A 24,522-nucleotide genomic window follows, 5' to 3' on the forward strand; every position below is an offset into this window, starting at 1 on the left:
TTATGTGTATTCCACATTAATTTATGTGGACGCCACCTCATTTTATGTGATATGCTGCATTATTGTTTGTGTTTCCCGCCACATAATTTTATGTGATTTGCCACATTAATTTATGTGCATTCCACATTAATTTATGTGTATTCCACATTAATTTATGTGTATTCCACCTCATTGTATGTGATTTGCCGCATGAACTTATGTAGCCTGCCACATAATTGTTTGGGATTTGCCGTTTTTATTTATGTGGCCCGCCACATCAGTTTATGTGATATGTCACATTAATTGATGTGGCCCGCCACGTCATTTTATGTGTTAAGCTGCATTATTTTCTGGGTGGCCCACCACATCATTTTATGTGATATGCTGCATTATTTTTTGCGTGGCCCGCCACATCATTTAATGTGATTTGCCACATTTAATTCTGTGTATTCCAGATTAGTCTATGTGTATTTCACATTAATTTATGTGTATGCCACATAATTTTATGTGATTTGCTGCATTATTTTTTGCGTGGGCCGCCACATCATTTTATGTGATTTGCCACATTAATTTATGTGTTTTCCAAATTAATTTATGTGTACGCACTTCATTTTATGTGATTTGCTGCATTAATTTATGTGGATGCCACTTAATTTTATGTGATTTGTTGCATTATTTTTTGTGTGGCCCGCCACATCATTCTAGTGATTTGCCGCATGAATTTATGTGGATGCCACATTATTTTATGTGATTTGCTGCATTATTTTTTGTGTGGCTAGCCACATTATTTTATGTGATTTGCTGCATTATTTTTTGTGTGGTTCGCCACATTATTTTATGTGATTTGCTGCATTAATTTATGTGGATGCCACATTATTTTATGTGATTTGCTGCATTATTTTTTGTGTGGCTAGCCACATTATTTTATGTGATTTGCTGCATTATTTTTTGTGTGGTTCGCCACATTATTTTATGTGATTTGCTGCATTATTTTTTACATGGCCTGCCACATCGTTTTATGTGATTTGCCGCATGAATTTATGTGGATGCCAAATCATTTTATGTGATTTGCCACATGAATTTATGTGGATGCCGCTTCATTTTATGTGATTTGCTGCATTATTTTTTGTTTGGCCCGCCACATCATTTTATGTGATTTTTTTCGCATTAATTGACGTAGCCTGCCACATAATTTTTGGGGATTTGGCGCTTTAATTTATGTGGACGTCACGTCATTTTATGCGAAATGCCGCTTCATTGAGGGCCGCATGCTGAAAAATTGAAGCATGATGATTTTTTTCATTTTCAAAACCAATACAACTAATATTTATATTTGAACCTTTAGGGATCCCCTCAAGCTTGGGTCTCAGTCATAAAAATACATTTAAAAAAAGTTATATGTTATTACTATTTTTTATTCAACGTCTACAGTAATACTCTGAAATAAAATCTCTAGGTCAATCTGTCGATAAAGTTAAAACATTTTAAAAATGTTTTATGCCTCTTATCTCTTTTTTATGACTATCAGTGGTACTTTAACTAAACTTTATGGCAAAAATACAAAATATGCACGATGTCCCCCCAAAATGAATCCTAAGTGTAATAATTGATGTGAAGTAATTGGAGGTTTAAATAGGTTAATAATTCTTAACATCATCGCTTTTTAACTCTTTATTGTAATTTTTTAACAGACAGTTTTAAAAAATCCCACAAAAATTCATAGGGAACCAAAATGGCCCCCTCTAACAAAGTTTTTTTAATTTTATTTTTATTTTTTTTACCTGCAACACTTCAGTCTCTAGATCAACTTCAGATCTATCCGTCGATTATAAGAGTTAATTTTTTTTATTTGCCCCTTTTAAAAAAAAACAAAAAAACATTGTTTTTTATGGCGAACACACAAAACTTGCAATATTTCCCCCTAAAAACATTGAAAGTGGAATATTTGTTAAAAAGTGTTAAGTGTTAAAAATAAGTCATACGTTTTTTTAATTAGTATTATTTTCAGGCTTGAATATCTAAATCAACTTCAGATGTGTCCGTTGATTCAAAGTTTTTAATATACTTTTTTAAATGCTGTTTTTGTTTGTTTTATGCCTTTTTTGTCAAAGAAAATGTTTTTTTTAATGGCAAATGCACAAAAATATGTAATATTTTTCCTAAAAATATGTAATATTTTTCCTAAAAATATGTCATATTTTTCCTAAAAATATGTAATATTTTTCCTAAAAATATGTAATATTTTTCCTAAAAATATGTAATATTTTTCCTACAAATATGTAATATTTTTCATAAAAATATGTAATATTTTTCATAAAAATATGTAATATTTTTCATAAAAATATGTAATATTTTTCATAAAAATATGTAATATTTTTCATAAAAATATTTAAAAGTGGAATATCTGATGTGAAGTAATTGGAGCCTTGAATAGGTCAATAATTCATAACAGCATTGATTTTGATTCATTACTTTTTTTTTTAAAAACAATGACAGTTTTTAAATAAAAAAAACCTTTGTGTTATTAGAGTCAACATTGCAACTTTTTCTCGTTATATTTCGCCTCTTTGCTCTTTTACTCCACTTTTTAATGTTTTTAAACAGTATTTTTTTTAGAATGGGTCTCAAGCCATAAAAAAAATGAGCAAATGGCCCCCCGGGGGCCGCACGTTTTGGACACGCCTGTCTTAATTGCCGCGTTAAATCATTGTTTCACCGGAGGGGTGGATGTGGGAGACGCATCTCGCCGCGCCTTTTACGAAAACTTTCTCAGAAGGTGTGAAGAAATGCCATTCGCCGACCAGCATCCGCGCATCAGTTGTCACGGCAACAGTAACCGCCTCCTCCTTCCCTGCCTCCCTCTGGAGGCGGAAAAGGTGCTGCTGGAGATGCAGGACCCGAAATCAGGAGTGAAGTCACAGCCGCAGCGATTGGTCATCACCACCATACCGCACGCCATCATTGGTGAGCACACACACACACACACACACACACACACACACACACACACACACACACACACACACACACACACACACACACACATGCTGATGAGGCCCTCAGTGTTGTTCAGCAACTGCTTGAGTGATTGTGCCTGCGTGAACAATCAGTGGATGATTGCGGCCTCCAACTCGAGAGCCGCGGAGTCCATCGCCATGGCAACCCCGTGGACCGGTCGAGTCAAAGTGAGGGATAAAAGAAAAAAAAAGTAGGAGGATGATAACGCGACAAGTAACCGAGGCCGTGAGGAGACTGCGGGGGCCCGCGCTCCTGCGACGTCACTCGCTCGACTTCCTTTCCTTTGTTTTTGTCTTAGCGCCGCATCAGCATAATATCAGCTGGAGCGGTCCACAGGTATCGATAGCCAGCCGGGGGTCTGGCATTTAGACCGGAGAGATATATATAGTACTAGTCTCCACCAGTCCAAGTACCATTTATGTGTCATGCAACTGTCAAAGGGAAAATTGTTTATGTATCCAGGTGTGTATTTTTATGGTTTTATTAGGGGTGCCTATATCGATCCGATACGATATCAGCACGGATACGTGCTGCATTTTGGAGTAGTATGTAATGTAATAATAATAATAATAATAATAATATATTTTATTTGTAAAAAAGCACTTTACATTGAGCAAACAACCTCAAAGTGCTACAGTGTATTAAAAAAAAAAAAAAGATAATTAAAAATAAATAAATAAATAAATAAAATAAAAAATAAAAAAATAAATAAAAATAAGAATAAAAACTAGAACAACCTAATAGCTAGAACTAGTATGCATATATCTATAAAACAGCTTTAAAAAAAAAAACATTTTTAAAGAAGGGTTTTTAAGCCTTTTTTAAAAGCATCCACAGTCTGTGGTGCCCTCAGGTGGTCAGGGAGAACGTTCCACAGACTGGACACGGCCTAAAGTAGGGTTGTATGGTATACCGGCACTAGTATAGTATCGCGGTACTAATGAATCAAATACGGTACTATACTCTGTTTGTCGTCACGTCAATAACATTGCTGGTTTTACGAGCAGAGGAGCACGTTCGGCAGCGCACACACACAGAGTACTTACAAGCAGACACAGTGTGTAGACAGAAAAGGGAGAACAGATGCATTTTGGCCTAAAAAAAACGACGATAAAGGTGAAGTTATAACACTGAAACGCCCTCAGGAAGAGGTGCTTTTAGCTACTTTTAAATCACTAATCCTCGCCTCCATGGCGACACATAAAGTAAGTTTCTTACAAGTATCATTATCACTGCAGGACAAGGAATATCTAAACATGCTTCACTACACACCGTAGGAGGATACACTAGCTCACCGGCGTCGCAATGTAAACAAACGCCATGGGTGGCTCTACACCTGACATCCACTGTAATGATACCAAGTACAGAAGCGTATCTAGTCGATACTACTATGATTACCTTGATATTTTTTTTTTCACCAATTCACCAAAACGTCACCGTGGAGCGGGTCCATGACGATGACTTCTGTTTTGTTTGATAATCCGTTTTACTGCCGGGTGACAGGCACCATTCGGAAACAATTAAGGTATGTAAATAAACATTATTAACTCATTCACAACGTATATATTTGCGAATATATGGAAAAATGTTTTTTCTTCTCAAATTTTGTGGGTACGACTTATGTCCCCAGTGGGCTCTATAGTCCGGAAAATACGATGTATGTATTAGGTCCATGTGGCCAGTTGCAATACCTACCTACTGGTGTACGTTTGTATGGTTTTCTGGCAACTCCTGAACTCCTATTTCCCTTTTGGACATAAAGCATATTTTATTTTGAGTAAAGTAGACCTGTATCGCTCTCTAACAGTGACGTGCGGTGAGGTTGATGGCTGGTGAGGCACTGACTTCATCACAGTCAGATTTACAAACATATGAACCCTAAAGAGTATCTTATTCACCATTTGATTGGCAGCAGTTAACGGGTTATGTTTAAAAGCTCATACCAGCATTCTTCCCTGCTTGGCACTCAGCATCAAGGCTTGGAATTGGGGGTTAAATCACCAACAATTATTCCCGGGCGCGGCGCCGCTGCTGCCCACTGCTCCCCTCACCTCCCAGGGGGTGAACAAGGGGATGGGTCAAATGCAGACGACAAATTTCATTACACCTAGTGTGTGTGTGACAATCATTGCTACTTTAACTTAACTTTAACTTTACACATACAAACTGTAGCACACAAAAAAGCACATTTAATAAAAGAAACGTTATTATGGTCTTACCTTTTACTTACAAATTAAGTCCATGCGCCGCAACTAAAGCCCTCACTTAAACTTTCCACGTGCAAGATTTAATCTATTTAAAAAAGTGTAACCGAGGGTGTGTATATATATACAGTATAGTATATATATATATAGTATATATATATAGTATAGTATAGTATATATAGTATAGTATATATATATACAGTATATATACAGTATAGGCCACAAATGTGGCCTATACTGTATGAAACTACAAAATAACAAACACGGAGGCTCCAGTTTACACGAGGACCACTTTATTTACCTTCTTTCAAAAACTTCCGCTCCACCCCATGTCATCACTTCCGCTCTTAGCGCCTTCAAAATAAGAGCTCGAGGCATATACTGTATAACAGCGCATAACAGGAACTTAACATCACAAAGAGGAAAGCCCATGAAAATAGGTTACACAAGTTATTTAATAAGAAGCCAAAAAGTGCAAAAACAATAATGTTCATGTTGGAGGAGTTGTGAATTAGATACACCTGCAGTCTACAGATGTACCTAATGTTGTGGCCCTGTAGTCATTCACAACTCCTCCAACAAGAACATTATTGTTTTTGCACTTTTTGGCTTCTTATGAAATAACTTTTTTAAATAGATTCAATCTTGCACGTGGAAAGTTTAAGTGTGGGCTTTAGTTGATATAACAATTCTACGGCGGGGGTGCAGGAGGCGGGGCTACTGGAGCCTCAGCCAGTGCGTCTTTTGCAGCCGTTTTATGATCGCTCTGTTGTGTTTACTGAGAGGAGGTGACGGCAAACAGACACCAGGGGGAAGTATATACAATTATTTATTATATATATAGTCAATATATATATATATATATATATATATATATATATATATATATATATATATATATATATAAATAATAATAAACAATACTACTGAACTAAGGAAATGAAGTGTGAACTACAATACAAGAGTGTGTGGTGTAAGACTATGTGTGTAGTTAGCTGAAGTGTGTTACCAAGTGTTGAAGAGAGAGCAAACGAGGCAGTCCATGGGGCAGGCAGGTGATCCGGGGCGAGAGAGAGGCGTCAAAGTCCAGGGGCAAGCGAGGAGTCAAGGAAACGAAGGAGGCAGTCAAAATCCAGGGCAACGGAAGGTAAACACTGCGGAGGCACGGGAGAACAAACAAGGATGTCAGACACGAGGGAAAACACGCAGAGACAGAGAGAGATAATAAGCCTTACGGTACACCATGAGAAAACTAAGTTCCCGCGACGATCCTTGGGTCCACTGGTCCTTTATTGAGCTTGCCCTCATCAGACCCAGGAGTGTAGATTGCCGGTGAGTGATTGCAGCTGGTGGCTGCTGCAGGGCGGGGACGCGCGCGCGTCCCTGGATGTGCGCACCCGTGGGCGTGTCCCGAGGTGCGCACAGACGGATGAGCGGCGTTGGCAGGAGCCTGAGCCGTAACACGCTCAGCACAAGAAATACGTTACACACATACAGTTGTTGACTAAATACACTGTACATGATATACCTCAGCTAACTAAACTATGGAAATGTATAATATAGTTCATATAGCAATACAGTCTCACTGCACAGCAGACCAGCAGTTAGCCGAGTCCGGAATCCATGTTGAGGCACTGAGTGACGTGCCTCAACTGGCTGCTGTTCACCGCACCGTCTCTTCTCAGTATTTGAACGGCAAATGTGAAAATTCAGCGATTTTGAATAAAAATAATCTAAAACTGGTGGAGTTAAATGGAAAATAACTTTATAGTATAATCACTGGATACATATAACAATTTAATAATTTTTTTTTCTTTTTACATTTTTTTTCTTTCCATGATGGCCTCACCTGCCTCTAGTGACTGCACGTCACTGCTCTCTAATGTTACCTCTTTGTCATTCGTCCTCCTCAGGTGAAGACATCGTCGCCTGGCTGGCCGACAGATTCCAGGTCGACGCCCGAGGTGAGTTTAAAGGCAAAATATTGGGTGTAAAAAAAGAACAAAGAGTTGAAATAGCGCCCCCTTGTTGTTGTGGTCAGAGGCCAGGAGTCTGGGCTCCATGCTGGTGTCGCTGGGCTACATCTACCCTCTGCAGGACCACAAACGCCTGGTCCTCAGGCCCGACGCCTCGCTCTACCGCTTCCAGGTGAACGCGACGTGGACGCTCAGTCGGACGCTTTTAGGTTTTTTTTAAATTCCCAGGCTGTTGTTCGCAGACGCCGTACTTCTGGCCCGCTCAGCAGTGGCCTGTGGAGGACACGGACTATGGTGAGTGTGACGCTCACGTTCACTAATTTCCGGGGACTGGGCAATTAATTTTTTACCGGGGGCCGCATGAGCAACCCGAGCACTACTGGAGAGCCACACCGACAATATTTCAATTAAATTTTGCTCAAATTATTTTTGATATACCGTAAGATAAATAATAATAATAATAATAATAATTTAATTTAACCTAACTTAACTTTATACAAAAGCAGATTGATTTTGATGGTTTTATTTTTAACACTGTCTTACACAACACTTCCTGATTTATAATACAATGCAAAAATGTCAATTTCTGTCACTTTATCCTGCATCCTCTTTAAAAGTCCAACATTTTGGACAACCATCTGCCAGCTTGTCCCATTTCAATCCTAACATGTCCAAACATGCATTTACCTATGTCAGGGGTCGGCAACCCGCGGCTCCGGAGCCGCATGCGGCTCTTTGATCACTCTGATGCGGCTCAGCAGCTTACTTGCTGAACCCCCCCAATTTTCCCGTGAGACTTCCGGATTTCAGTGCCTTTCGCAGAAAACTCCCGGGATTAATATTCACCGATTTTCACCCTTACAGCTATAATAAGGGCGTGCCATGATGGCACAACATTTGGCGCCCTCTACAATCTGTATTAACAGGGTGCCAGCCCAACACTTGTTATACAATATACTTCATCTGCTTGCACACGTAAGTGACAGCAAGGCATACTTGGTCAACAGCCACACAAAAATTCAAGCATGATGATATTTTTCATTTTCAAAACCAATACAACTAATATTTATATAACAAAGTTTTTTTTATTTTATTTTTATTTTTTTTACCTGCAACACTTCAGTCTCTAGATCAACTTCAGATCTATCCGTCGATTATAAGATTTTATTTATTTTTTTATATGCCCCTTTTTTTAAAAAAAACAAAAAAAAACACACACACAAAACGTGCAATATTTCCCCCAAAAAACATTGAAAGTGGAATATTTGTTAAAAAGTGTTAAGTGTTAAAAATAAGTCATACTTTTTTTTATTTAGTATTATTTTCAGGCTTGAATATCTAAATCAACTTCAGATGTGTCCGTTGATTCAAAGTTTTTAATATATTTTTTTAAATGCTGTTTTTGTTTGTTTTATGCCTTTTTTTTTGTCAAATAATAGTTTTTTTTAATGGCAAATGCACAAAAATATGTAATATTTTTCCGGGATACTTGGTCAACAGCCACACAGGTTACACTGACGGTGTAAAACAACTTTAACACTCTTACTAATAATGCGCCACACTTTGAACCAAAACCAAACAAGAATGACAAACACATTTCGGGAGAACATCTGCACCTTAACACAACATAAACACAACAGAACAAACACCCAGAATCCCATGCAGCCCTGTCTCTTCCGGGCTACATTATACACCCCTGCTACCACCAAACCGCCCCTGTGCGTCGGTTGAGGTGGGCGGGGTTTGGTAAAGGGGGTGTATAATGTATCCCGGAAGAGTTAGGGCTGCATGGGATTCTGGGTATTTGTCCTGTTGTGTTTATGTTGTGTTGCGGTGCAGATGTTCTCCCGAAATGTGTTTGTCATTCTTGTTTGGTGTGGGTTCACAGTGTGGCGCATTATTAGTAAGAGTGTTAAAGTTTGTTTTTTTTAATACCGCCACCGTCAGTGTAATCTGTGTGGTTGTTGACCAAGTATGCCTTGCTGTCTCCCACATGAGCAAGCGGGAGCCCCATACAACGTGTGGCTGATCAGGCACGCTGGTTGTAGTGGGTGCTGTATGCTGTACCATCACGGCACGCATGACGCTGACAAGCGCCATTCATTTAAAACCCGCGTGCCGCACCAGCTTACAAATTCCATATAAACGTGTGGGCAGCGTGTCTGAGACTCCTGGTTGATACATAGCACAAAGCAAAAAAAAACTTTGTATGCAGTGTTATTTCATTTAAAATTTCAAAAATTTTTTTGCGGCTCCCATTGTTTTCTGTAATTTGTGAAACTGGTCAAAATGGCTCTTTGACTGGTAAAGGTTGCCGACCCCTGACCTATGTGAACAAGTCATTACCTGTGGTTGTCTCTTTAATTGACTACATGGCTGCCAGCTCCTCCGTGATTTGAAAGTCTGCAGCTGGGGGGTGTCACGTACATCGTAGCTCTCATCCAAAGCCAGCGAAAAACATTTCAAAGTCGGCCGTTCTGTTCTTCAGCTGAAGCTCCAAGTTGCCAGCGATGGTCTCAACCCGCCTCGTTACAGTGCGTCGGGAGAGTGACACGTTCTCAAATGCGCCCCTCTTCTCCGGGCATATCAGCGCAACAGAGTCCAATAAGCACTCCTTAATAAACTCTCCGCCAGAAAACGCCTTACTTTTTCTGGCGATTTTGTGAGAAATTACGAAACTTGTCCTGACAGCTACATCTTACTGTAATACAAATAACGCTTTTCAAAACAAAAGCAGCACCGTTGTATTGCACACTCGACATAGATACTTTTTAAAATGTATTTTGTAATTTATGATTGGCCTCACACGGGCCGGACAGGGACGCACAAAGGGCCGGATGTGGCCCGCGGGCCGCAGAATGCCCAGGTCTGCTCTAATGTGTCAAACTCAAGGCCCGGGGGCCAGATCCGGCCCGCAAAAGCATGTATATTTCGGACTATAAGGCGCACTTAAAATCCTTTCATTTTCTCAAAAATCGACAGTGCGCCTTATAACCCGGTGCGCCTAATGTACGGAATAATTCTGGTTGTACTTACCGACCTTGAAGCCATTTTATTTGGTACATGGTGTAATGATAAGTGTGACCAGTAGATGGCAGTCATACATAAGAGATACGTGTAGACTGCAATATGATGGCAGTCACACATAGGAGATACGTGTAGACTGCAATATGATGGCAGTCACACATAGGAGATACGTGTAGACTGCAATATGATGGCAGTCACACATAGGAGATACGTGTAGACTGCAATATGATGGCAGTCACACATAAGAGATACGTGTAGACTGCAATATGATGGCAGTCACGCATAAGAGATACGTGTAGACTGCAATATGATGGTAGTCACACATAAGAGATAAATGTAGACTGCAATATGATGGCAGTCACGCATAAGAGATACGTGTGGACCGCAATATGATAGCAGTCACGCATAGGAGATACGTGTAGACTGCAATATGATGGCAGTCACACATAAGAGATACGTGTAGACTGCAATATGATGGCAGTCACACATAAGAGATACCTGTGGACTGCAATATGATGGCAGTCACACATAAGAAATACGTGTAGACTGCAATATGATCACAGTCACACATAGGAGATACGTGTAGACTGCAATATGATGGCAGTCACACATAGGAGATACGTGTAGACTGCAATATGATGTCAGTCACACATAAGAGATAAATGTAGACTGCAATATGATGGTAGTCACACATTAGAGATGCATGTAGACTGTAATATGATGGCAGTCATACATAAGAGATAAATGTAGACTGCAATATGATGGTAGTCACACATAGGAGATACATGTAGACTGAAATATGATGGCAGTCACACATAGGAGATACGTGTAGACTGCAATATGATGGCAGTCACACATTAGAGATGCATGTAGACTGCAATATGATTGCAGTCATACATAAGAGATACATGTAGACTGCAATATGATGGCAGTCACACATAGGAGATATGTGTAGACTGCTATATAATGGCAGTCACACATAGGAGATACGTGTAGACTGCAATATGATGGCAGTCACACATAGGAGATACGTGTAGACTGCAATATGATTGCAGTCACACAGGAGATACGTGTAGACTGCAATATGATGGCAGTCACACATAGGAGATACGTGTAGACTGCAATATGATGGCAGTCACACATAGGAGATACGTGTAGACGGCAATATGATGGTAGTCACACATTAGAGATACATGTAGACTGCAATATGATGGCAGTCACACATAGGAGATACGTGTAGACTGCAATATGATGGCAGTCACACATAGGAGATACGTGTAGACTGCAATATGATGGCAGTCACACATAGGAGATACGTGTAGACTGCAATATGATGGCAGTCACACATAGGAGATACGTGTAGACTGCAATATGATGGCAGTCACACAAAGGAAATACGTGTAGACTGCAATATGATGGCAGTCACACATTAGAGATACATGTAGACTGCAATATGATGGCAGTCACACATTAGAGATGCATGTAGACTGTAATATGATGGCAGTCATACATAAGAGATACATGTAGACTGCAATATGATGGCAGTCACGCATAAGAGATACGTGTGGACCGCAATATGATAGCAGTCACGCATAGGAGATACGTGTAGACTGCAATATGATGGCAGTCACCCATAGGAGATACGTGTAGACTGCAATATGATGGCAGTCACACATTATAGATACGTGTAGACTGCAATATGATGGCAGTCACACATAGGAGATACGTGTAGACTGCTATATAATGGCAGTCACACATGGGAGATACGTGTAGACTGCAATATGATGGCAGTCACACATAGGAGATATGTGTAGACTGCAATATGATTGCAGTCACACAGGAGATACGTGTAGACTGCAATATGATGGCAGTCACACATAGGAGATACGTGTAGACGGCAATATGATGGTAGTCACACATTAGAGATACATGTAGACTGCAATATGATGGCAGTCACACATAAGAGATAAATGTAGACTGCAATATGATGGCAGTCACACATAGGAGATACGTGTAGACGGCAATATGATGGCAGTCACACATTATAGATACATGTAGACTGCAATATGATGGCAGTCACACATAGGAGATACGTGTCGACTGCAATATGATGGCAGTCACACATAGGAGATACGTGTAGACTGCAATATGATGGCAGGCACACATAAGAAATACATGTATACTGCAATATGATGGCAGTCACACATAGGAGATACGTGTAGACTGCAATATGATGGCAGTCACACATTAGAGATACGTGTAGACTGCAATATGATGGCAGTCACACATCGGAGATATGTGTAGACTGCAATATGATGGCAGTCACACATAGGGGATACGTGTAGGCTGCAATATGATGGCAGTCACACATCAGAGATACATGTCGACTTTTTCTCTCTACTTTATTGTTCTGTTTTTAAATTGTTAGTTTTTTTTAAATCTGTGTAATAAATACATAATAATAACTTTGTCACCTATGACACAAAGCTGACACTAAGATATATCTTTAAACATATGGAATGTCTGTTATTAGCATTTTTGTTCACAAGATAAATAGATATCAAAATGGCTCCGGCATACTTTGACTTTTTAGTACGTGGCCCTCGTTGGAAAAAGTTGGGACACCTCAGTTTTTATCCATCAATTTGTACATTTAAGAAAATAGAATAATCAAAATCAAACATCCCCCCTGCAGCCATCTACCTGGCCAAGAGGAACATACGCAAGAAGGGCATCCTGGAGATGCACGAGCAGGTCAGAACCGAGCCCACGGACCACCCAGTCTTCCTTTGTCTCCTCATGTTGCGACCTTGCGTGTCCTCAGGAGCAGTACAACCGACTTCACAAGTGGATGAACCACAAGTGGGACTTCATCGTGATGCAGGCCAAGGAGCAATACAGGTGAGCGCTTGGAAGTCCAGTGGAACCTCCATTTATGAACTTGATCCGGGAAAAGTTGGTATTGCGCCGTAAGAAACAATGTAAATATGAATAATGGGTTCCAATCTGTCCATATTTTATTGAAGGTTTGTACACTTTCAACTAGTGTTGTCTCGATACCAACATTTTTTTTGATATTTTTCTATACTTAAATAAAGGGGACCACAAAAAATGGCGTTATTGGCTTTATTTTAACAAAAAATCTTAGGGTACATTAAACATATTTTTAGTATTGCAATTTTGTCCTTAAATAAAATAGTGAACACACGAGACAACTTGTCTTTTAGTAGTAAGTAAACAAACAAAGGCTCCTAATTAGTCTGCTGACGTATGCAGTAACATATTGTGTCATTTATCTACCTATTATTTTTTCTACATTATTAAGGACAAGTGGTAGAAAATGGATTATTAATCTACTTGTTCATTTACTGTTAATATCTGCTTATTTTCTTGTTTAACATTGTCAGGTTCAAACACTGATGACATCTATTAAACAGGAAAAGAAGCAAGGAATTAAACAGAGACAGAATTAAATTTGGCTCAATTGAGGAGAGCGTACTATTGTACAGTCTCCATCACATTCTGGCAAAAGATTGTACTCTTTTATTTGGACTTTCCCTGATTACATGGCAACAGCCGTTTCTAAGGGACGGGGGTCGTAAACAGCCATCGCCTTTGATTAAAACAGTTAGGGGGAGTCAGGCCCTGCTTACTCTCCGCTTTGTAGTTCTTGGGTCAAGACCAAATCTTTCTGTGGATTACAATAGAAGAAAGAAACAGAACACCTTCATGTTGCTTCCCATCCTACACAGTGGAGTTTTACAAGCCTTCTGCTTGGTAGGATTAAAGACAGCTTTTGTCCTCTCGCCGGGACCTCGTGGAAACACAAAGTTTTGTGATAACTTAGATACAATTATTCTAACAAACATGTTCAATCTACACTTCTGTTAAAATGTAATAATCACTTATTATTCTCTTGTTTGATACTTTACATAAGTTGCGCAGTATCATATTGTGTCATTTATCTACCTATTATTTTGTCTACATTATTAAGGACAAGTGGTAGAAAATGGATTATTAATCTACTTGTTCATTTACTGTTAATATCTGCTTATTTTCTCGTTTAACATTGTCAGGTTCAAACACTGATGACATCTATTAAACAAGACAAGAAGCAAGGAATTAAACAGAGACAGAATTAAATTTGGCTCAATTGAGGAGAGCGTACTCTTGTACAGTCTCCATCACATACTGGCGAAAGATTGTACTCTTTTATTTGGACTTTCCCTGATTACATGGCAACAGCCGTTTCTAAGGGACGGGGGTCGTAAACAGCCATCGCCTTTGATTACAACAGTTCAAAGAAAAGGTCGCCTTGAGGGGAGTCAGGCCTTGCTTCCTCTCCGCTTTGTAGTTCTTGGGTCAAGACAAAATCTTTCTGTGGATTACAATAGAAGACAGAATCAGAACACCTTCATGTTGCTTCCCATCCTACACAGTGGAGTTTTACAAGCCTTCTGCTTGGTAAGATTAAAGACAGCTTTTGTCCTCTCGCCGGGAACTCGTGGAAACACAAAGTTTTGTGATAACTTAGATACAATTATTCTAACAAACATGTTCAATCTACACTTCTGTTAAAATGTAATAATCACTTATTATTCTCTTGTTTGATACTTTACATTAGTTGCGCAGTATCATATTGTGTCATTTATCTACCTATTATTTTGTCTACATTATTAAGGACAAGTGGTAGAAAATGGATTATTAATCTACTTGTTCATTTACTGTTAATATCTGCTTATTTTCTCGTTTAACATTGTCAGGTTCAAACACTGATGACATCTATTAAACAAGACAAGAAGCAAGGAATTAAACAGAGACAGAATTCAATTTGGCTCAATTGAGGAAAGCGTACTATTGTACAGTCTCCATCACATTCTGGCGAAAGATTGTACTCTTTTATTTGGACTTTCCCTGATTACATGGCTACAGCCGTTTCTAAGGGACGGGGGTCGTAAACAGCCATCGCCTTTGATTAAAACAGTTAGGGGGAGTCAGGCCCTGCTTCCTCTCCGATTTGTAGTTCTTGGGTCAAGACACAATCTTTCTGTGGATTACAATAGAAGACAGAATCAGAACACCTTCATGTTGCTTCCCATCCTACACAGTGGAGTTTTACAAGCCTTCTGCTTGGTAAGATTAAAGACAGCTTTTGTCCTCTCGCCGGGAACTCGTGGAAACACAAAGTTTTGTGATAACTTAGATACAATTATTCTAACAAACATGTTCAATCTACACTTCTGTTAAAATGTAATAATCACTTATTATTCTCTTGTTTGATACTTTACATTAGTTGCGCAGTATCATATTGTGTCATTTATCTACCTATTATTTTGTCTACATTATTAAGGACAAGTGGTAGAAAATGGATTATTAATCTACTTGTTCATTTACTGTTAATATCTGCTTATTTTCTCGTTTAACATTGTCAGGTTCAAACACTGATGACATCTATTAAACAAGACAAGAAGCAAGGAATTAAACAGAGACAGAATTCAATTTGGCTCAATTGAGGAAAGCGTACTATTGTACAGTCTCCATCACATTCTGGCGAAAGATTGTACTCTTTTATTTGGACTTTCCCTGATTACATGGCTACAGCCGTTTCTAAGGGACGGGGGTCGTAAACAGCCATCGCCTTTGATTAAAACAGTTAGGGGGAGTCAGGCCCTGCTTCCTCTCCGATTTGTAGTTCTTGGGTCAAGACACAATCTTTCTGTGGATTACAATAGAAGAAAGAAACAGAACACCTTCATGTTGCTTCCCATCCTACACAGTGGAGTTTTACAAGCCTTCTGCTTGGTAGGATTAAAGACAGCTTTTGTCCTCTTGCCGGGAACTCGTGGAAACACAAAGTTTTGTGATAACTTAGATACAATTATTCTAACAAACATGTTCAATCTACACTTCTGTTAAAATGTAATAATCACTTATTATTCTCTTGTTTGATACTTTACATTAGTTGTGGATGATACCACACATTTGGGTGTCGATCCGATACCAAATAGTTACAGGATCATACAATGGTCATAATTTCCAGTGTACTACAAAAACGGTCGTTAAAGTCCTTTATTTCTTATCGTTAGTCAAAGTAATGTTGAAGGTGAAACGAAGGAAGGGAAGACCTCACTGTGGCGTGTGTGCGACTTTAGGGCCGCAAAGGAGAGGAAGAAACCGGACCGTGTGGTGTTTGACTGCCAGGAGAGAGCCTACTGGGTGGTTCACAGACCTCCGGTGAGAGAAACACACACACACACACACACACACACACACACACACACACACACACACACACACACACACACACACACACACACACACACACATTTTCTTGTACTTCTTACCTTCTTGAGACCTCCGAAAAATGCCTACCTCTATAGCAGTAGTACCCAACCACCGGGCCGTGGCTCGATTGGTACCAGGCCGCACAAGAAATATATATACAGGTAAAAGCCAGTAAATTAGAATATTTTGAAAAACTTGATTTATTTCAGTAATTGCATTCAAAAGGTGTAACTTGTACATTATATTTATTCATTGCACACAGACTGATGCATTCAAATGTTTATTTCATTTAATTTTGATGATTTGAAGTGGCAACAAATGAAAATCCAAAATTCCGTGTGTCACAAAATTAGAATATTACTTAAGGCTAATACAAAAAAGGGATTTTTAGAAATGTTGGCCAACTGAAAAGTATGAAAATGAAAAATATGAGCATGTACAATACTCAATACTTGGTTGGAGCTCCTTTTGCCTCAATTACTGCGTTAATGCGGCGTGGCATGGAGTCGATGAGTTTCTGGCACTGCTCAGGTGTTATGAGAGCCCAGGTTGCTCTGATAGTGGCCTTCAACTCTTCTGCGTTTTTGGGTCTGGCATTCTGCATCTTCCTTTTCACAATACCCCACAGATTTTCTATGGGGCTAAGGTCAGGGGAGTTGGCGGGCCAATTTAGAACAGAAATACCATGGTCTGTAAACCAGGCACGGGTAGATTTTGCGCTGTGTGCAGGCGCCAAGTCCTGTTGGAACTTGAAATCTCCATCTCCATAGAGCAGGTCAGCAGCAGGAAGCATGAAGTGCTCTAAAACTTGCTGGTAGACGGCTGCGTTGACCCTGGATCTCAGGAAACAGAGTGGACCGACAACAGCAGATGACATGGCACCCCAAACCATCACTGATGGTGGAAACTTTACACTAGACTTCAGGCAACGTGGATCCTGTGCCTCTCCTGTCTTCCTCCAGACTCTGGGACCTCGATTTCCAAAGGAAATGCAAAATTTGCTTTCATCAGAAAACATGACTTTGGACCACTCAGCAGCAGTCCAGCTCTTTTTTTCCTTAGCCCAGGTGAGACGCTTTTCGCGCTGTTTCTTGGTCAACAGTGGCTTGACACGAGGTATGCGGCAGTTGAAACCCATGTCTTTCAAGCGTCTCTTGGTGGTGGATCTTGAAGCACTGACTCCAGCAGCTGTCCACTCCTTCTGAATCTCCCCCACATTTTTGAATGGGTTTTTTTTCACAATCTTGACCAGGGCGCGGTGATCCCTATCGCTTGTACACTTTTTCTGACCACAGTTTTTCCTTCCCTTTGCCTCTCCATTAATGTGTTTGGACACAGAGCTCTGAGAACAGCCAGCCTCTTCAGCAATAACCTTTTGTGTCTTTCCCTCCTTGTGCAATGTGTCGATGGTTGCCTTTTGGACAGCTGTCAAATCTGAAGTCTTCCCCATGTTTGTGTAGGCTTCAGAACTGGACTGAGAGACCATTTAAAGCCCTTTGCAGGTGTTTTGAGTTAATCAGCTGATTAGTTTGTGGCACCAGGTGTCTTCAAAATTTAACCCTTACACAATATTCTAATTTTGTGACACACGGAATTTTGGATTTTCATTTGTTGCCACTTCAAATCATCAAAATTAAATGAAATAAAACATTTGAATGCATCAGTCTGTGTGCAATGAATAAATATAATGTACAAGTTACACCTTTTGAATGCAATTACTGAAATAAATCAAGTTTTTCAAAATATTCTAATTTACTGGCTTTTACCTGTATATACTGTATATTTATTTTTTTTATTAATTTTTTTTTATTAAATCAACATAAAAAACACAAGATACACTTACAATTAGTGCACCAACCCAAAAAAACCTCCCTCCCCCATTTACACTCATTCGCACAAAAGGGTTGTTTCTTTCTGTTATTAATATTTCTGGTTCCTACTTTATACATCAATATATATCAATACAGTCTGCAGGTATACAGTCCGTAAGCACACATGATTGTATTTTTTTATGACAAAAAAAAATAAAACAATTGGTAAAAATGTCCAAACTTCCCGAGCTTAACTTCCCGTGGTAAATTTCCAGAAAGTTTCCGGAAATTTACCGGAAACTTTCCACCCCTTTGTAACCCTATATAGGAGTTATTAGGGTAATCTACGTCACAGCAGCTCAGACAGGAACAAAGCAGAGTGGGCGGGGCTTGTTTTCAGAGCAGCCAGCCCGAAACGGGTGTGTCAGAAACAGATGCGGAAGCAAATTTTTACGTGATGTTATATCATATTGTCGGTGTTTATTACACTTTGCATTTATATTTTGCTGTTGTGTTTTGCTTGATTGTAAAAGATACACAACTATTGAGGAGCTGGTCCGAGAAGTAAAAGAGGAGCGACGTTCATATGTTGTTAATATTCAGTCTTTTATTGTTCATAGATAATATTGTAAATCCCACTTTCTTTATTTTCATGTACATTTTGGGTGTCCCATTCAGTAAAAAACGTTTTTTGAGGTGGTCTGTTATAACATATTTTTTGACAGGTGTGCTTTGCTGTTCAAAATTACTTATGCTTAAATACTTGGCAAAGATCCTCTATTCGACAAGGGCGTGCTGTTTATTTTAAATCTACTACAGAATGTTGGTCAAAGATCTTCCAAATGACAGAGAACCTGCTGGTTTTAAGGAAGTACTGCAAAAAAGGCTAGTCAAAGATTCTTTATTTGACAGAAGGGCTCAAAAACAAAACAAAAAAAGACAAGTCAAAGATCCTGCTGGGTTTTTTTTAAGACTGACTGCAAAAAAAAACAATAGTCAAAGATCCTCTATTTACTCTACTGTTCATAAGGACTTATGGCAAAAAAAATAACACAAGTCTAAGATTCTCTATTTGACTGGAGCGCTCTGCTTTTTTAAAGACTGACTGCGAAAACAGTAGTCAAAGATCCTTTATTTGACAGGTGTTGTTCTGCTGTTTATAAGTATGTATGAAAACCAAATACTTGTCAAAGATCCTCTACATGACAGATGTCCTGCTGGTTTTAAGGTAGTACTGCAAAAAAGGCTAGTCAAAGATTCTTTATTTGACAGAAGGGCTCTGCTTTAAGACTGACTGCAAAAAAACAACAAAAAAACAATAGTCAAAGATCCTCTATTTACTCTGCTGTTCATAAGGACTTATTGCAAAAAAAATAGCACAAGTCTAAGATTCTCTATTCGACAGGAGCGCTCTGCTTTTTTAAAGACTGACTGCGAAAACAGTAGTCAAAGATCCTTTATTTGACAGGTGTTGTTCTGCTGTTTATAAGTATGTATGCAAACCAAATATCTGTTAAAGATCCTCTATATGACAGAGGTCCTGCTGGTTTCAAGGAAGTACTGCAAAAAAGGCTAGTCAAAGATTCTTTATTTGACAGAAGGGCTCTGCTTTAAGACTGACTGCAAAAAAAAAAAAAACAATAGTCAAAGATCCTCTATCTACTATGCTGTTCATAAGGACTTATTGCAAAAAAATAACACATGTCAAATAGAGAATCTTCTCTATTTGACAGGATCGCTCTGCATTTTTAAAAGATTGACTGCGAAAACAGTAGTCAAAGATCCTTTATTTGACAGGTGTTGTTCTGCTGTTTATAAGTATGTATGCAAACCAAATATTTGTCAAAGATCCTCTATATGACAGAGGTCCTGCTGATTTTAAGGCAGTACTGCAAAAAAGGCTAGTTAAAGATTCCTTATTTGACAGAAGGGCTCTGCTTTAAGACTGACTGCAACAACAAAAAAAACAGTAGTCAAAGATCTTCTATTTACTCTACTGTTCATAAGGACTTATTGCAAAAAAAAAAAACACAAGTCTAAGATTCTCTATTTGACAGGAGCGCTCTGCTTTTTTAAACACTGACTGCGAAAACAGTAGTCAAAGATCCTTTATTTGATAGGTGTTGTTCTGCTGTTTATAAGTATGTATGCAAACCAAATATTTGTCAAAGATCCTCTATATGACAGAGGTCCTGCTGGTTTTAAGGAAGTGCTGCAAAAAAGGCTAGTCAAAGACTCCTTATTTGACAGAAGGGCTCTGCTTCAAGACTGACTGCAAAAAAAAAAAAAACAATAGTCAAAGATCCTCTATTTACTCTGCTGTTCATAAGGACTTATTGCAAAAAAAAAAACAACACAAGTCTAAGATTCTCTATTTGACAGGAGTGCTCTGCTTTTTTAAAAGACTGACTGCGAAAACAGTAGTCAAAGATCCTTTATTTGACAGGTGTTGTTCTGCTGTTTATAAGTATGTATGCAAACCAAATATTTGTCAAAGATCCTCTATATGACATAGGTCCTGCTGGTTTTAAGGAAGTGCTGCAAAAAAGGCTAGTCAAAGACTCCTTATTTGACAGAAGGGCTCTGCTTTAAGACTGACTGCAACAACAACAAAAACAGTAGTCAAAGATCTTCTATTTACTCTACTGTTCATAAGGACTTATTGCAAAAAAAATAGCACAAGTCTAAGATTCTCTATTTGACAGGAGCGCTCTGCTTTTTTAAACACTTACTGCGAAAACAGTAGTCAAAGATCCTTTATTTGACAGGTGTTGTTCTGCTGTTTATAAGTATGTATGCAAACCAAATACTTGTCAAAGATCCTCTATATGACAGATGTCCTGCTGGTTTTAAGGTACCGTATTTTCCGCACCATAAGGCGCCCTGGGTTAAAAGCCGCGCCTTCAATGAACGGCATATTTCAAAACTTTGTCCACCTATAAGCCGCCCGGTGTTGTAAGCCGCATCTAACTGCGCTAAAGGAATGTCAAAAAAACAGTCAGATAGGTCAGTCAAACTTTAATAATATATTAAAAACCAGCGTTCTAACAACTCTGTTCACTCCCAAAATGTACGCAAATGTGCAATCACAAACATACGTATATCAACATGGACAGAGCTGCGTGAAAAAAGCCACCCGGCCTCTTCGCGTAAACTTAAACTTACCTTAACCACTCGCTCATCTTTTCTTCATCCATCCCTTCGAGTTAGCTTTTATGATGACGCCGGCTGGAAAGGTCTCTTTTGGCAAGGTCTTCCTTTTGAATATCACCATGGGTGGAAGTTTCATTAGCATGGCAAGCTAGAACCACAGTGAAGGATGACTTCTCATTCCCTGTGGTGCGAATATTCACCGTACGTGCTCCCGTTGTATCCACAGTGCGGTTCACAGGAATATCAGTTGCTGTGAAATACGGTAGTAATCCGTGTGCGGATGGAGAGATTGCGTCTTTTCATGAACCGGATCCTTGTCGCTTTGTAGGAGCCATTTTGTGGTCTTTACAGATGTAAACACACAAAGGAAATGAAACGTACGGTGATATCCGCGCGCTTTTTCTTCTTCTACGCGGGCGGGTGGTTGCTTACAGTAGAAGAAGAAGCGCTTCCTGTTCTATGGGGGCGGGTGCTTACCTTGGCGGTTGCTTGCGTAGAAGAAGAAGCCCTTCCTGTTCTACCGGGAAAAAAGATGGCGGCTGTTTACCGAAGTTGCGAGACCGAAACTTTATGAAAATGAATCTTAATATTTATCCATATATAAAGCGCACCGGGTTATAAGGCGCACTGTCAGCTTTTGAGTAAATTTGTGGTTTTTAGGTGCGGCTAATAGTGCGGAAAATACGGTAGTACTGCAAGAAAGGCTAGTCAAAGATTCTTTATTTGACAGAAGGGCTCTGCTTTAAGACTGACTGCAAAAAAAAAAAAAAAAAACAATAGTCAAAGATCCTCTATTTACTCTGCTGTTCATTAGGACTTATTGCAAAAAAAATAACACAAGTCTAAGATTCTCTATTCGACAGGAGCGCTCTGCTTTTTTAAAAGACTGACTACGAAAACAGTAGTCAAAGATCCTTTATTTGACAGGTGTTGTTCTGCTGTTTATACTGTAAGTATGTATGCAAACCAAATATTTGTTAAAGATCCTCTATATGACAGAGGTCCTGCTGGTTTTAAGGAAGTACTGCAAAAAAGGCTAGTCAAAGATTCCTTATTTGACAGAGGGGCCCTGCTTTAAGACTGACTGCAAAAAAAAAACAATAGTCAAAGATCTTCTATTGTGCATCACTATAGCTCTTGTCTCAAAGTAGGTGTCGCGACCTGTCACAACACGCCGAGACTTATTTTGAGTTTTTTGGCGTTTTCCTACGTGTAGTGTTTTAGTTCTTGTCTCGCGCTCCTATTTTGTTGTTGATTGTCATGTGCGGATATACTTTGTGGACGCCGTCTGCTCCACACGCTGTAAGTCTTTGCTGTCGTCCAGCATTCTGTTTTTGTTTACGTTGCAGCCAGTTCAGTTTTAGTTTCGTTTTGCATAGCCATCCCTAAGCTTCAATGCCTTTTGTTTATTTTTGGTTTAAGTGTTAAGATACCTTTTTACCTGCACGCTGCCCCCCGACTGTCAGGTTCAAACACTGATGACATCTATTAAACAAGACAAGAAGCAAGGAATTAAACGGAGACAGAATTCCATTTGGCTCAATGGAGGAGAAACGCCTAGACCTGTACCCTTGAACAGTGTCTCACCACGCTCTGACGAAAGATTGTACGCCTCCTCTTTTATTTGGACTTTCCCTGATTTCATGGCAACAGCTGTTTTTAAAGGGACGGGGGTCGTAAACAGCCATTGCCTTTGGTTACAAAACAGTTCAAAGAAAAGGGCGTAAAACAGTTCAAAGAAAAGGTCGTAAAACAGTTCAAAGAAAAGGTCGTAAAACAGTTCAAGGAAAAGGTGCCTGGAGGGGAGTCAGGTCCTGCTTCCTCTCCGCTTTGTAGATCTCGGGTCAAGACAAAATCTTCCTGTGGATTACAATAGAAGAAAGAAACCAACACATTCATGTCACTTCCCATCCTACACAGTGGAGTTGTACAAGCCTTTTGCTTGGTAAGATCAAAGACAGCTTTTGTCTGCTCACCGGGAACTCATTGAAACACAAAGTTTTGTGATAATTTAGATACAATTATTCTGACATCGACAAACCATCTACAAAGCAGCCACCTACTGATATGGAAGAGTATTACACGGTTACTCTGCCGATCTCTAGACAGCGCAGACACTCAACAGCGGCACATTTGCGGATTATGATTACTGGTTTGCAAAAAAAATATTTTTAACCCAACCAGGTGAAATTACATAATCTCCCACGGCACACCAGACAATATTTTACGGTACACGAGTGTGCCGCGGCACGGTGGTTGAAAAACACTGCTCTATCAGATGCAATGGTTTTCCGTATTGGGACCATGATTTCGGTCCTAATTTTAGCCTCTAAAGAGCACCTTTTAGCTCTTATTTCCAAAATTGTGTACACTACTGAATTGGGGTCTTATGGCCACTTATGTGGACACTTATACTGCTATCTGGTGGTGTCAGAAGAGTATAACATACAATGGAATTTTGAAAAAAAAAAAAAAGTGTAAAAATAAGAATTAGCATGTCACTAAACATGAAGTACACATTTGTGTACTTATGGACTAAGTACATCATACAAAAAGATGATTCTTAGTTTTTTATTCTAATTAGGGTCCAATAAGCCCAAATAGCAAAGAGAAAAAAAAAAAAAAGTATGTAAACAAACAGCTTGGGCCTTAAGAGGTTCTAACTTGTTCACCGGTCCTCGTATGGACAGTACTTTTCCTTGTTGGTGTCTCAAGAAGGGTAGAAATACAAGAACACACACACACACACACACACACACACACACCCCCCCCCCCCAAATAAGCGTGGACGTCAGCGACTCGCCAGCAGACAGGGGAGACGACGGACTGAAAATAAATTGCACTCCGCCTCCGTCCTTCCCAGGGTATCTCATTATCTCTACCCACGATGCCTCATTGCCGTTACATCTGCAGTCGGAAGGAAAGGGCACAGCTGATTAATATTTCACGCCCACGTAAGAGAATTTGCCGCCTCGGCTTGCACTCGAGGCTCATGTCAGCCAAGACTTGAGACTGACGGTTTAAAAAGTTGACTTGTCGCCGTGTCTGGCTTGCAGAAACCAACAAAAG

At 39.5% G+C, this 24,522-nt stretch overlaps 1 protein-coding gene across 3 annotated transcripts in view; it reads left to right on the plus strand.

Moving 5' to 3' along the window:
• LOC133577907 (regulator of G-protein signaling 9-like) overlaps window positions 1-24,522 on the plus strand; it is a 54,130-nt gene that overhangs the window by 6,081 nt on the left and 23,527 nt on the right. For all 3 annotated transcript variants that reach the window (XM_072912727.1, XM_061932027.1, XM_061932028.2), the window contains exons 2-8: window positions 2,847-2,943; window positions 7,115-7,165; window positions 7,243-7,349; window positions 7,420-7,471; window positions 12,900-12,958; window positions 13,029-13,105; window positions 16,357-16,438. In XM_072912727.1, the coding sequence (XP_072768828.1) occupies window positions 2,847-2,943; window positions 7,115-7,165; window positions 7,243-7,349; window positions 7,420-7,471; window positions 12,900-12,958; window positions 13,029-13,105; window positions 16,357-16,438 (525 nt within the window). The remainder of the gene's footprint in view (window positions 1-2,846; window positions 2,944-7,114; window positions 7,166-7,242; window positions 7,350-7,419; window positions 7,472-12,899; window positions 12,959-13,028; window positions 13,106-16,356; window positions 16,439-24,522) is intronic.

This window comes from Nerophis lumbriciformis, linkage group LG39, assembly GCF_033978685.3.
Source record: "Nerophis lumbriciformis linkage group LG39, RoL_Nlum_v2.1, whole genome shotgun sequence".
Taxonomy (NCBI): domain Eukaryota; kingdom Metazoa; phylum Chordata; class Actinopteri; order Syngnathiformes; family Syngnathidae; genus Nerophis; species Nerophis lumbriciformis.